Source organism: Belonocnema kinseyi, chromosome 9, assembly GCF_010883055.1.
Source record: "Belonocnema kinseyi isolate 2016_QV_RU_SX_M_011 chromosome 9, B_treatae_v1, whole genome shotgun sequence".
In the NCBI taxonomy this organism is placed as follows: Eukaryota; Metazoa; Arthropoda; class Insecta; order Hymenoptera; family Cynipidae; genus Belonocnema; species Belonocnema kinseyi.
Window position 1 is genome coordinate 82,037,474 of NC_046665.1, and position 16,063 is coordinate 82,053,536.

The 16,063-nt window shown below is 33.4% G+C and overlaps 1 protein-coding gene across 1 annotated transcript in view; it reads right to left on the reverse strand.

The window, feature by feature from the left end:
- Positions 1–16,063, reverse strand: part of LOC117180832 (pikachurin) — a 421,131-nt gene that overhangs the window by 282,680 nt on the left and 122,388 nt on the right. Inside the window, exon 3 of the mRNA XM_033373361.1 lies at positions 1,054–1,170. Coding sequence (XP_033229252.1) covers positions 1,054–1,170 — 117 coding nt within the window. The remainder of the gene's footprint in view (positions 1–1,053; positions 1,171–16,063) is intronic.

Below are 16,063 nucleotides of genomic sequence, written 5' to 3' on the forward strand. Positions count from 1 at the left end.
CTGCCCTGATTTCGTTACACGAGTGGGAGAAGAGAGCTGCGAACGCAACTTCTCTGACCTAAAGTGACCGCAGGTTTCAAATGAAGGGTTTTCTGACCGTGGACCACAACCCGAGTGCAGGCAAGAAATTTTTGAATTGAGTATGGCGGATTTGAAAGAACCTTGAATATTCTTGAAGAATCTAAATTTAATAATATTTTGAATGATTAAAAATGTTTCAAACGAGTTCGAAAGTGGCTAAAAGCTCATTTATTACTAAGAAATACGTTTTTTAAGATTAATAAATATTTATTTTGATTGTTTTTATAGAGTTTGCGGCCGGTCAACAGTTGATATACATTTTTGATATATTCTCATATTTTATGTATTCATCCCTTTTCAGTGCAATGCAACTTATTACTCAAAAACATATAAATACCCAATAACCCGCCCTTAGCGCGTGTGTTTGTTGATTAGTAACGTGTATAAAATCGGCCTCGAGAGTATTCTTCGAAATTTATTAATCTTTCATTTTAAAAAAGAAACTTTAAAATAGGTTTTAAAATACCACCTTTGGACCTTTCTTAATTGATATTTCCATGATATGAAAAGAACTTTGGGATGTAAAAATTCTTAATTTAACATCTGGGAAGCAACAAATTAGTATTGGTCAGAAAAATCTTTTATTTAATCGACTTCTTCCAGACTATTTATTCAGCAACATACACAAATTAGGTTTCGGAATCAGACTGATTCCCTCATCAGATTCTGAATCAGCGAATCGCTCTGATTCAGAATAGGCATTTTTGTACATTGCCGAATAAATAGTCTGGAAGAAGTCGATCCAATAAGATATTTCCACTTTTTTCTGATTGTGAGACGTGAAACATCCCCCCTTTAAATTTGATCATTAGGAATTTTTAAAGAATTCGCAACTATTGTTAATTCATTCTTATGAAAATAGATCACTATAATAAAGAACATGAAGGTTTGTAAATTGTTTGAATTACAATTAGTGATAGTAACTTATAATAAAATGACAAATAAAAATCAGCATAAAAGATGTACTCTTACCAGCGCAGCTATATCCATTTTTATGAAGAATGTAGCCATCCTTGCAATCGCACTCGTACATCCCGTCGTGAAGCTCATAACACAGCTGCTCACAGGGTGAACCATGTCCGCACCTTCCTGCAACAGAAACATCAGACGAAAAGAAACATTAATTCTGTTCCACCTTTTGCGACGAAAAGCGCTATTTATTATTACCCAGACTGAATTTTCTTTCTGCTTTCTACCTGCTTTCTTTTTTTCCCTTCCCATTTTCGAGACTCTCAACGCCATCTTACAGCTAAAAACACCCCGAGGGAGATTTTTCGCTTGAAATGATAATTAGGCTTTGAGAGAAAATTGCCAACCGTACGTATACATGAAACCTTCTATCCCTCGCTATTTGATTCTCCCTGACATTTCTCATAACTCAGCTCTGATCTTTCCGCTCGATACGCTTCTGTAAATTTGCTGGAAAAAGGATAACTAAAATGTTTACTTGGCAGTCCTTCCGGTTAATAATCTGGTAGCATGAATCGTATTCGGTTGAGAGAACCGCATCTGAGGTCGATTATAAAAACGCTGCGGTTGTTAAGAGTCCAGATTTAATATATAATGTGGTATTTTAGAGTCTAAAGAGTAAAAATTATAAAAATATCAAAAGACTAGATATTTCCATACTTACTGTTGAAGCATTTAAATGTGAAAATAATAGATGAATTGAGTCCATGTGATTTAACACTTTTTTATAAGTAAGGCAGAATAAATTAATTTATTGAATAAGATCAGTCCGAGCGAAGGACGGCAAGGGAACTAAAGTAAGGACTTCGTGGGCATAGGTTTCATTAAAAAAAAAAGTTTGCCGCTTCTTTTTATCGATATCCTCGTAGAAATTAGAAGTAAAAGATAATCTTTCAGCATAGTGATCTAAATAACAAAATTTTCATCATCCTTCTCATACTTCATATTTTCTGACTATTAATATCGAAAAATGCAAATCATAACATAGGAAAATTTTATTTTTGATTCTACGTACTAAGAGCTTCAATTTAAGTCATTCTTGAAGAAATTATAAAACCGGACTAAAATAAAAGCTTCTACTATAGGAGTCTGAATAACATAATCTTTCTTATTTCTCTTATTTTATGACCACTGATATCAAAAACATAACATTATAACACAGCAAATTGTATTTTTTATTTTTATGCTAGTATATTCGAGGGGCTGGTCACTGAGATTAAAAGTAACTCCCGGATTTATGAAACGCACTGTGTAGGTCAGCAGGAATCTCTAAATTCTGTTGCGTTGTTCCTTGGTTAGTCCCAGTTAGTCTCAGTAAGTCTCAGTGCGTCACGAGAATTCTCGCTCTAGCCAGTGGGTTCAGCGAAATCCCTGTAGGAAAAATTCGTAACACTGTCGGGAATACAGGTGTATTAAGCTAGCACAACACTATGAAGGCATAGAGACGTAACCTATTTCATAATGTAGGGCTCATTTAGGGCTAATTTGGGCTCGTCGTCCTAAATTTTGGGCTCTTTTATTTATTTTTTAAATAGTCTTTGCGCCAGTTTAACGTTAAGCTGGCCTAACATTGCTGTATAACGTGCTAAAAATTATTTCACGAAAAATTCACCTTATACAATAATTTAGGGGTCATTTAGGGCTCTGGGAATATGATAATGGAAAACTTTTAAAAATGGCTTAAACAATTTTTGTTTAAATAATTCTAGTAAAAGTGAAGTAAACAATTTTCTTCCGTTACCCTATGTTAAGGCTCACTTGGGGCTCCATAAATATGGTATTTGAATTTTACAATAAATTGTTTAAACAATTTTTGTTTAAACAAATTTACCAAAACATTTTCTTTTCTTTTCTCTTGCATAATTTCAGGCTCATTTAAGGCTACTGAAAAATCATCGACCAAAGGTCACGTGATATTTCTTTTTCCCCTTTTTTTGATTATTCATGGTGTTGTGCCACCTTAACGTTATAAAAAATACATGAAGAAAACAGTTAAACCCTTTTTTACTCCTCGAATAATTTAGGGCTCATTGAGGACTAATTTGGACCCGTCGTCCTAAATTTTAAGCTCTCGTATTTTTTTGTAAAAATAGTGTTTGCAATAGCTTAACAATAAGTTGGTTCAAGATTGCTGTAAAACGTTATAAAAACGATTTTACAAAAAATTCACCTGATAGAATAGTTTAGGGCTCATTTAGGGCTCTAGGAATATTAATTAAAACATTTTTTTAAAAATGTTTAAACAATTTTTGTTGAAACAAATTTGCCAAAACAAAATAGTTTCTTTTCTTTTCTCTTGCATAATTTCAGGCTCATTTAAGGCTACTGAAAAATCATCGACCAAAGGTCGCGTGATATTTCCATTACCCTTTTTTTCTACATGGTATTGTGCCACCTTAACGTTATAAAAAATATATGAAGAAAACAATTAAACCCCTTTTTACTCCTCGCATAATTTAGGGCTCATTTGAGGCTAATTTAGGCCCGTTGTCCTAAATTTTGGGCTGTTTTATTTTTTGAAAAAAATAGTGTTGCGCTAGCTTAACGTTAAGCTGGCCGAACATTGCTGTAAAACATGCTAAAAATGATTTCAAGGAAAATTTACTTTATACAATAATTTAGGGCTCATTTAGCGCTCTGGGAATATGATAATGAAAAATTTAAAAAAATTGTTTAAACAATTTTTGTTTAAACAATTCTAGTAAAATTGAAGTAAACAATTTTCTTCCTTTACCCTATGTTAAGGCTCACTTGGGGCTCCAGAAATATGGTATTTGAATTTTACGATAAATTGTTTACACAATTTTTTTTATTTTTCATTATCAAGTTCCCAGAGACTAAATTAGCCCTAAATTATTGTATAAGGTGGATTTTGCGTGAAATCATTTTTACCACGTTTTACAGCAATGTTCGGCCAGCTTAACGTTAAGCTAGCGCAAACACTATTTTTTCAAAAAATAAAAGAGCCCAAATTTAGGACCACGGGCCCAAATTAGCCTCAAATGAGCCCTAAATTATGCAAGCAGTAAAAATGGGTTTAATTGTTTTCTTTATGTATTTTTTATAACGTTAAGGTGGCACAACACCATGAATAACAAAAAAAAAACGTAAAGGAAATATCACGCGATCTTCGATCGATGATTTTTGAGTAGCCTTAAATGAGCCTGAAATTATGCAAGAGAAAAGAAAAGAAAATATTTTGTTTTGGCAAATTTGTTTAAACAAAAATTGTTTAAACATTTTTAAAAAATTTTAATTATTATATTCCCAGAGTCCTTAATGAGCCCTAAACTATTGTATAAGGTGAATTTTTTGTAAAATGATTTTGATAACGTTTTACAGCAATCTTGAACCAACTTATTGTTAAGCTATTGCAAACACTATTTTTTACAAAAAATATGAGAGCCCAAAATTTAGGACACGGGCCCAAATTAGTCCTCAATGAGCCCTAAATTATACGAGGAGTAAAAATGGGTTTAATTGTTTTCTTCATGTATTTTTTATAACGTTAAGGTGGCACAACACCATATATAAAAAAAAGGGAAAAGGAAATATCGCGCGACCTTCGTTCGCTGATTTTTCAAGAGCCTTAAATGTGTCTGAAATTATGCAGGAGAAAAGAAAAGAAAATATTTTGTTTTCGCAATTTTGTTTAAACACAAATTGTTCTTCTTTTAAAATTTTTAATTATTATATTTACAGAGCCCTTAATGAACCCTAAACTATTCTATAAGGTGAATTTTCAGTAAAATCATTTTTATAACGTTTTACAGCAATCTTGAACCAACTTATTGTTAAGCTATTGCAAACACTATTTTTTACAAAAAGTACGAGAGCCCAAAATTTAGGACTGCGGGCCCAAATTAGTCCTCAATGAGCCCTAAATTATGCAAGGAGTAAAAACGGGTTTTATTGCTTTGTTCATCTATTTTTTATAACGTTAAGGTGGCACAACACCATATATAAAAAAAGGGCAAAGGAAATATCGCGCGACCTTCGGGCGATGATTTTCCGGGAGCCTTAAATGAGCCTGAAATTATACAGGAAAAAAGAAAAGATTTTTTTTCGCAAATTTGTTTAAAAAATAATTGTTTAAACAATTTATTGTAAATTTCAAATACCATATTTATGAAGCCCCAAGTGAGCCTTAACATAGGGTAAAGGAAGAAAATTGTTTACTTCATTTTTACTAGAATTGTTGAAACAAAAATTGTTTAAACAATTTTTTTTAATTTTCCATTATCATATTCCCAGAGACCTAAATGGGCCCTAAATTATTGTATAAGGTGAATTTTGCGTGAAATCATTTTTAGCACATTTTACAGCAATGTTCGGCCAGCTTAAAGTTAAGCTAGCGCAAACACTATTTAAAAGAAAAATAAAAGAGCCCAAAATTTAGGACCACGGGCCCAAATTAGCCCTGAATGAGCCCTAAATTATGAAATAGGTTACATCTCTATACCTTCATAGTGTTGTGCCAGCTTAACATACCTCGGGAACACTCGGGAGATCTATTTCAAGTACCGCGCGATTAATGTTTCGAGTGAGTCTCATGGTAAGTCACAAGAAATCTGGAGTTAGTCTGAGGAAGGTCTCTACGAAATCTTCGTTATTCCGGTGGTAGTCATTGTTAGTCTGACTTCCTGATTTCTGAGTGACCAGCTCCTCAATTATGCAAAAAGATTAAATTTGAGCCATCCCTGAATTAAATCCGACTTCTAGTTTTTTAAATAAAAAAGCTCACAATGGGAAATCGATATCCTCGATTCTGTAATAGCAAGCAGGAAACGTGGAGGGCATAAAAAAATCTTTAAACTATCTTTTCTGCGTTATTAGTTTTTTCCCTTAAATTTTTCTTTCAAGATCCTTAAATGTGCAGGAAAAATTTGGGAATGGAGAAATATGAAGTCCAAGTGTTATGAATTCTTATAATCCGTCGCGCACTATGCAGCGAGTGAAATATCGAGCATACTTCGCCGACGTCGCGTGATACTTTACAGATGCAGATTGATTCTTGAAAATGTATAGGTCACAATTTTTATTTGTTCATGATAGATTTATGAATTCACAACTTGGTTTATTTGTTTATTGCAATATTCTACAATTGAGAATAATGATTTGTTTTCGTGAATGGTTACATAGTTGTGCAAAGTGAAAAACGATCCCTGGCACACACGGGTTGCGTTCAGTTGAGCCAGAAAAGGATTGCAATTAAAAGTAAAAAATCATACTTCAATTTTCTCATACTTCAACTATGTAATCATTAATAAAAACAAATTCTTATTCGCAATTTTAGAATATTGTAATGAACAAATAAACCAAGTTGTGAATTCATAAATCCATCACAAAAAATATAAATTGTTGCTTATACATTGTCAAGAACTAAACCAAACTCTCGCTTTCAGTCACCCCGCACAGTGGTCTGGAATAGAAATTTACTGTTTATAATCGCTCTCTCAGATCGTATTTCTTAACCGATTTAAAAGTTTTTTTTTAGAAATGCTCACCAATTAATTTTGAAGAGGATTGTGGTTTGCTTTTTTAAATTTTTTTACAGAGCAACAATATATAAACAAATATAGTGACAAAATTGACCATTTTAGCTTTGTGAATTTTTCTCTCAAGAAAAAATACAGATAGAAACTCACTATCAGCCGGAATTATTGCACATGTTTTCATAGAACATAATTAATTTTAATAATATTTAACTTGATTATTATAAACAATTTTTATAGACAAATTCTTATTAGTCTTTTTTTATCATAGAAAAAATCGTTTATTTCACGCTAGTTGCTAATATTTTTCATAAGAGTCATAATTTGTAACAAAAAAATTAGCATGAGTTAACAACTATTGTTTTTATAAACATTTCTATAAACAAATTCTTTATAAACGAGTTTTTATATACTTTAAGCTTCATCAAACATAAACAATATAGATTATTTATAACAATTTACTTAAACAAGTCTCCTAATCGGCCGTTTCCTCGTAGAAAAAAATGTTTTTTTCTTCAATAATTATCAGAGCGACATTTATTGCGGTGACTAACCAACGAAATTAAATAAAGAATAATTTATATGATTGTTATAAACAATTTTTTTAACAAAACTATGATTTATTTTTTTAATATGCAAAAAGACGGTTTTCCACTGAAATTATCCGACAGTAAACTAACAGTGATTCCAAAATTGTATATGGGACCCTCATAATACCTGAGGAAGAATGACCACCCATCACCACCGAGGAGGTAAAAAAAGTCTTAAGAGTTATGAAGAACTATTCCGCTCCGGGACCAGGTGGTATCAAGACCTTCTGGTAAAAAAAGTTTCCTTTAACGCATGAGCATTTGGCCCTATTTTCACCCCATATTTAAAGTTGGAAGAGCCAATTCCAGAGTGGTTGGTGGAATGGCGCACAGTACTCGTGCACAGTACTCCAATCGGACCTGTGTGGCGCGAAATGTATGAAAAATGCGCGTCAAAGAAAGGCGTAACAGGATTTCGGGTGAACCTGCTCAACGATAGTAAAGGTTCATTTGCAAATCGTGAGATGCATAAAGAGATTGATGCCGCTTAGGAAAACCAGATTTACTATCTCGTTTGGAAAAAATCGTGTGACAACAAACAAGGTCACCTTCCAGAGAGGTGTCTTTCGGGGCGAAACCATGAGCCCACTTCTCCTTTGCTTCAGATTATTGCCACTATATCTAGCATTTCGCCATTCACAGGGGTACTTTTGCGATACACTAAGGAAATAGGAATGAACTTCGGGTTAGAAAAATGCATCAAGGTTCGTTTAAAAAGAAAAAAATTTAATTGCATCCCTGAAGATCCTGAGGTCATCGATAGAAGCGCTATAGGACAAATTTGCACTAGAGAGACGTATACATACCTGGGCGTGCCACAGAGCCGAGTTCCGGACGTGACATCTATAAAGGATACTCTCCGAAGCAGATACAAACGTCTGATCCGTCAGATTTGGTCTTACAAACTGTTGGCAAGGAATCAAGTATCTGCAACGAACATGCTGGCCGTCTTAGTAGCACTCTATTCATTTGGAGTGGTTCCATGGACAAAGAATGAGCTCAGATCCCTTGATATCGGGGTACGAAACGTTATGCACATGGACAAAAACATTCATCTAAAGTCTTCTGTTCCGCGACTCTTCATGCCAAGCCGTCAAGGTTGTTGCGGTATATTGAATCTTGAATGTCTTTAAAAAAGGATTATTCTAGGTACAACAGACAAAGTCGCGAATGGCAGAGACCCTCTGCTTACAATTGTCCGAAGGCACGGAAAGTGAACAAAGGAGCGTTTCTGTACAAAGCAGCGAAGGAGGAAAAACTTCCGTGAACAGTTTCTCGATAAGAGGATGAACGGCATCTTCCACAGAAATGTGGAGGATCAGTCAATGTCATGTGAGCTAACTTTTGCTTTTCTAAAATCATCCGGATTGAAGTCTGGCAAGGAGGGTTTCATTTTGGCATGTCAAGACGGTGTCATTTCCACCTTAATATACTGCCGCCACATTTTGAGCCAAGAGATTCCCGATGATGGCTGCAGGGCGTCCCATGCACACCTCGAGAATCTAGCACACATAATATCTTGTTGCCCAAATCATGAAGAAACCACCTACATCCAAAGGCACAATGCAGCACTAAGAGCACTTTATTACCACCTCTGTCACTTTTACGGCATTAACCTTAATAGTGCTCCTCTAAATTCCCCTAGAGATACAGAGTCAATTGTCGATAATGAGAAGTGCCGCATATACTGGAACTTTATATTCTCAACAATTGTTTCTCTTGCACACTCGAGATCTGACATAGTTGACCTTGACTTTTAGAAGTGAACCATGTTCGTTATCGCTTTTCGGCACCAGCTGACAAAAAAATCACAGCCAAGGACAATGAAAAGAAAAAGATCTATAGAGACCTAATAAGGGAGTCGCGACGATTGTACCCGAAATATTCTTCTGAAATAATATTCCTTGACATCGGCGCTCTTTGAGGTGCCAAGCTTTCACTGGTTTAAATCCTGAAAAGAGTCCCTGCGTGTCAACAGTATGCTAAAACACTCGCTGGCAAAATGCAGAAGGCAGTCGTCCTTGGGTCGCTCCGTGTCCTTAGGGTGCACGAGACTTTTGCTGAATTATCGTATTGATTCCATCACATACGGTATCAACCTATCTCACGGTCGTAAGGCGTGGTTATGGTTGAAATTTTTCCGCAATTTCACTGCGATCGGGTGCAGCTTAGTTAACTAAAGCAGTTTAGTTAAATAAATTACGACATATTATAAAAATGCGATTTTTTGTGAGATTATTTTTTGCTAAATAACAAAAATCTGTGGATATTACCGATACAAATACAGGGACATATGTGGATTTTCGATAGGACTTTTAGTTTTTTCTACAAAAAAGGCACATGTCAGAAATCTTTATGCTCGACCATGTAGTAACAAGGGAGGAATGTGGAAAATAAAAACAATGGTAACTTTATTAATTATTCACTAGTGAAAGTTCTAGAAAGTGGAGCAATTCTGCAACATTCTTTTGGAATACTTGAAAAATGTTAATAATATGGTAATTTTTTAAATAACTTATTTATCGCAATGCTCGATAAACATCTGGAGAGATTTAATTAAAACCTAGATTGAGTTGTTTCTGAGCGGAATTCAGTGATATCTTTAGTTTTAAGATAGGACAATTAATTTATTTAAAATTAATAGCACTCAGCGAGGATAAAAACCACATCAGCGTTCTCTTTCCACTATCGTAAAATAAAATTACCTAAACCTCAGTACTCTATTTACAATGTTTCCTATTCTAGTAATAATCTCATTTAGTTTTAAGCTAGTTCACGTGCGCAAAATTCGTCTAAAAGTTTAAATTCAGGCAGATCCAAAACACCATTGCATTTCTCCTAACCTTTCATCAAAACTTTTGATTGCGTTTGTGTACTTTCAGTCGCAACACAATCAAACCTATGATATACGTAAACATCACCTCCTATAGTTAAGTAACGAGCAGGTCAGACAACTCAGCGGCGCCACTAAAGAAAAACAAAATGTCATATAATGCATATTTTTTTTGCTATTTTTTACCAAAAAAAAAAAATTTTTTGCGCTATTAAAAAACGATATTAAAAATATGAATAGGCTAGATTTTTTTGCTATTTTTTTGCTTTACAATGAGCTATGGATCGCTTTTGTAAAGTCAACCCTTATTTTTAAAAAACTACCCTCTACAATGAAAAAAAGTATTAAAAAAATGACTAGGCTACATTTTTTGCTATTTTTTTGCTTTGCAATGAGCTATGAATCGCTTTTGTAAAGTCAAACCTTATTTTAAAAAGCAATCCCCTGTGCTGCACAAGCTTATTTAAAAAAATGAAAAAATCAAGATGAAAAACACTTGTAAACCATAAACACGATATTTTTAAAGCATAAATAAAGAGCAAAGTTATTGTTCGCACCTAATCGTTACAAAAACAACCCCCGTATTTGCATTTGAATGCAAACCTGAAGACTAAAGTCAAAAATTGTATAAATTAATTGTTGGGTCTTTTGTCCTCCTGATTGTTGTACTCTCTCATTATTCTCCAATGTCATATCAATCGCTTTTGCAAAATTCACCCTTATATAAAAAAACAATATCCTGCAATAAAAACACGTATTTAAGCGTAATTATTTCTGACTCATAGTCGTTTAAAAAATAACCGCCGCAATGTATATCATTTTCCAGTCTATGTGTGTATAGTCAAAAAATATAATTGACTCGATATTGGCAATTTTAAAGAGTTCAAAATTAGAGACTCCATTGATACTGGAAAATTCCCAAAAAGAATGATTTTTTACAATTTAATATCTATAAGGTAAAGTGGGTTGATTTTAGACGTTAAGGGTTGGAGCCGAAAAATCGGAAAGGGTATTTTTGAGAAACCCAACAATAAAAGACTCCATTGACACTGGAAAATTTTCAAAAAGATTATTTTTTGACAAACTTATATCTACGTGGAAGAGAGGGGGTGACTTTAGACATTAAGGGTTGAAGCCAAAAAATTGGAAAGGGTATTTTCGAGAATCCCAAAAATCAAAGATTCCATTGACATTTGAAAATTCTCAAAAAATTATTTTTTGACAAAGTTATATGTCCGTAGTAGAGAGGGATTGATTTTAGACATTAAAGGTTGAAACCAAAAAATCGGAAAATTTATTTTTGAGAAACCCAAAAATCAAAGACTCCATTTCCTCTGGAAAATTTACAAAAAGTTTAATTTTTCATAATTTTCTTATCTACGCGGTAGAGCGTTGTTGCTTTTAGACGTTAAGTGTTGAAGCCAAAAAATTGAAAAGATTATTTTTGAGAAGCCCAAAAATCAAAGACTCCATTTACACTGGAAAATTTGCAAAAAGATTATTTTTTGATAATGTTATATCTACGTGATAGAGAGGGGTTGTTTTTAGGTGTTAAGCGCTGAAGCCAAAAAATCGGAAAGGGTATTTTTGAGAATTTCCCAGTGCCAATAGAGTCTCTGATTTTTAAGCTTCTCAAAGTATCCTTTCCGACTTTTTGGCTCCAACCTTAATGTCTAAAATCAACCGCTCTCTACTACGGACATATAGCTTTGTCAAAAAATAATCTTTTTGAGAATTTTCCAGTTTCAATAGAGTCTTTGATTTTTGGGCTTCTTGAAAATACCCTTTCCGATTTTTTGGCTTTCTCCCTTAATGTCTAAAGTCAACCCATCTAATTGTGGAGCTTGTAGTTAATTAAAGGCATTAACAGATGCTTAGAAAAAGTCAATTATATTTTTTGACTATACACACATAGACTGGAAAATGATATACATTGCGGCGGTTATTTTTGAAACGAATATGAGTGAGAAATAATTACGCTTAAATGCGTGATTTTATTGTAGCACATGGGGTCGCTTTTTAAAATAAGGGTTGACTTTACAAAAGCGATTCATAGCTTATTGTAAAGCAAAAAATAGCAAAAAAATCCAGCCTAGTCATATTTTTAATACTATTTTTTAAAACATTTTTCATTACAGGGAGTAGTTTTTTTGAATAAGGGTTGCATTTACAAAAGCCATTCACAGCTCATTGTAAAGCAAAAAAATAGCAAAAAAATCTAGCCTAGTCATTTTTTTAATACTTTTTTTAAATAGTTTTTTTATTGCAGGGGGTAGTTTTTTTAAATAAGGGTAGACTTTATAAATGCGATCCATAGCTCATTGTAAAGCAAAAAATAGCAAAAAATTATAACCTAGTCACATTTTTAATACTGTTTTTTAATACTATTTTCATTACAGGGGGTAGTTTTTTTGAATCAGGGTTGACTTTAAAAAAGCGATTCATAGCTTATTGCAAAGAAAAAAAATAGCAAAAAATGTAGCCTAGTCATTTGTTTAATACTTTTTTTCATTGTAGGGGGTAGTTTTTAAAAAATAAGGGTTGACTTTACAAAAGCGATTCATAGCTAATTGTAAAGCAAAAAATAGTAAAAAATCTAGCCTAGTCATATTTTTAATACTGTTTTTTAATCCTTTTTTCATTACAGGAGGTAGTGTTTTTGAATAAGGGTTGACTTTACAAAAGCGATTCATAGCTCATTGCCAATCCCAAAAATAGAAAAAAAAGTAGCCTAGTCATTTTTTAAATATTTTTTTTCATTGTAGGGGGTCGTTTTTTTAAATAAGGGTTGACTTTACAAAAACGATCCATAGCTCATTGTAATGCAAAAACTAGCACAAAAATCTAGCCTAGTCATATTTTTAATACTGTTTTTTAATACTTTTTTCATTACAGGGGGTAGTTTTTTGAATAAGGGTTGACTTTACAAAAGCCATTGATAGCTCATTGTAAAGCAAAGAAATAGAAAAAATCTAGCCCAGTCATTTTTTAAATATTTGTTTAATACTTTTTTTTATTGCAGGGGGTAGTTTTTTGTAATACGGGTTGACTTTACAAAAGCGATCCATAGCTCATTGTGAAGCAAAAAAATAGCAAAAAAATATAACCTAATCATATTTTTAATACTGTTTTTTAATACTTTTTTCATTACAGGGGGTTGTTTTTTGAATAAGGGTAGACTTTGAAAAAGCCATTCATAGCTCATTGCAAAGCAAAAAAATAGCAAAAAAATCTAGCCTAGTCATTTTTAAAATATTTTTTAAATAATTTTTTTTTATTGCAGCGGGTAGTTTTTTAAAAATAAGGGTTGACCTTACAAAAGCGATCCATAGCTCATACATCTCTAGTTTTTAACCTAAATGGTAAAAACCGTTTATATGCTACAATTAAAAGTGTACAAATTTACTCGCTTTCTATATGGGACCGATGTAAAAGGTACTGTTTGTAGTAGATAATATCTACCTTCACAGACTCAAGATTCAGTTAAAAACTGCAAAGTCGTTATTCTATTCTCCTGTATGTAGTGAAAAAACTTAAGAAAATTCCTAACAAAAGTGAAATCTCGCGTGAATTTCAAAAAGTTCAAGTATTCTTATCTTTACGAGAATAGTATACAAAGAGTGATAAGTTAAATGTCAGAAGAGAAAGCTGACCGACTAGAGGTCAAATGTGAGAAGTATTGGGTCAGGATCTATAGGTCAAAGAAACGTCAGTAGACAAGGTTAAAATGTGAGAGATCAAGGTTTAATAGGTCAAAGTTAAGAGGTCTTTGTTCTGTCCCCCTGTTCTGTTTTCTTGTTTCGATTATAAACCCCTAAAATATTTCAGAACTATCTTTGGAATACTACTCCTGAATGTACGGTAGCGAATGGAGTCTGGAATGTACAAGTCAATATGAGTGTAACGCATTCTAAAGCAGCGAAAAACAGAGGGATAATTTTTGTAGCAGATTATTTGTTATGTTCACGAAATACAATTTTTTTCACAAAATGAGAATACTTCAAATGTAAAACTAAAACATGAAAATACCTGCATTCTCATTCTCCAGAGTTTCATTTTTATTGCATTGCAAAACAACATCGTATTGGCGTTCTTTAAGGATCAACGTTTTTCTGTCAGAGGAGTATCAAACTAGCTCACTCCCATTCGAGGGTAAACCCTCCGAAAGGTTACCGAGACTCTTTGCCACTCGATGCTTGAACGAGTTTGCGGCAAACAGGCGCTTCCCCAGTTTCTCTGTACCAATCTACAATCTATATAAAGTGTAAACTGTACACTAAACATTACACCCACACTTCCTCCATATTCTGTATACTACATTCTACAAGAATCACTGCTTCATGGCTTGGGGCTTCTGAGGTGGGTTGGGCAACTTGTTATTTCGGATATTTAACCCACAAATGCAGCTTTCTCGTCTTTAGGGCGAGAACTTGTAACGTTTGCAAATGTAATAACATTTGCAATAATCAAAACTTGGAGGGTCGGCATCGTCCGCCTGTAATGATGCGAATCGTTATGCAAGAGTAGCTCCAATTAAGGATATAGGCGGACTAAATGGGAAATCATTATACATCATTTGGAGGGTTATATGATTTCAATTTCAATATTTTGCTAATCATCATTTTAATAATTAATATAAATAACAACAATTATGTTAGATTAATAAGAGGGTTTTAAAAAAAGTTCACCATTTTAGACAATAAGATTTTCAAAAATAAAAATATTCCCAGAATGCCTGAAATTTTTTATGAAAATGTTGCATATTTTTTTCATGAAGTAATTACATCTTTTTGTGTGAATTTTCACAATTATGTAAATTTAAGTAATATCTCTCAGGCTCAAATACATTAAAGTCATCGTAATATAAATATTTTGACACTAACACCTCAGTATCCTTTAAATGTTTAAATGTACTTGTAATAATACAGCCACACAAAAAAAAGTGTGCGGATATAGTAACAAGACACACGTATTCCTATGGATTTTGGATCACGTCATGGTTGAGCCATAACCTCAAAAAATGACGAAAAGTCATGCACTGAGGCAAATAAATTTCAAAATGATGCCAGTGATGCAAATTTTCACTTCAAAAACATGTCGACAACTGTGAAGGATCAGCCCTTACCTGATATCAACTTATTTAACATAACTTTACCCAACAGAATCTGACCTCACCTAATCTGAATTAACAGAAATTTATTGAACTACACGTAAAGCTTTGGAAGCATATTTTCCCAGTACAAATGTGTGCTACATCGAATGGGTTAACTCGAGCCTAACCTAGAAATAAATCTAACCTAGCCTAACCTAACATAACCTAACCTCACGAAACACAATTAAACTGATTGCATTGTCCCGTTGTGTTTCCGGTACCGTTTGAATCAGCTTGGGCTTAACCTGCAAAGAGGTCAAACCTATCCTAACCTAAAAAAACCTGACCTAACCTAACCTAACTTAACTTCACGTAACACAATTAAACTCATTGTGTTGTCCCCTTGTGTTTGCGGTACCATTTCATTCAGCTTCGGCTTAACCTACATAGGGGTTTAACCTATCCTAACCTAACAAAACCTGACCTAATCTAACCTAGCCGAATGAAATTCAACCGCACGTGTAGCTATGTAAGCGTACGCTTCTCAGTCTTAAATGTGTACTATATTTAAAAGGTTAACTCGGCCTTAACCTACAAATGAATCTAACTTAACAGAACCTAACGAAATTTTGCTTAACGGAACACAACTTAACTTGAGTGTTCCCGTTGTAACACAATAAAATTCATTTCATTGCACTACAGGTGGTTAAAAATTTAGACGCACATTACTCCTTTCATGAAACTTAGAACTACAACTAGAATTGACCCATTTCAATTAACCTGACAATGTTTGTATCAATTAAAATGTAGAACTGTAACTTAAACATGCAAATGAATAAGAGTTTTATTCAAAATTTTTTTCTCTCTGCTTTTCTTAAACTTAAGGTATATATTTATACTATACGCAAGAACAGGGTTGCCAGCGTAATCGGTTATGTTAGGTCAGGTTTTGTTAGGTTAGGATAGGTTAAACCTCTATGTAGGTTAAGCCGAAGCTGAATGA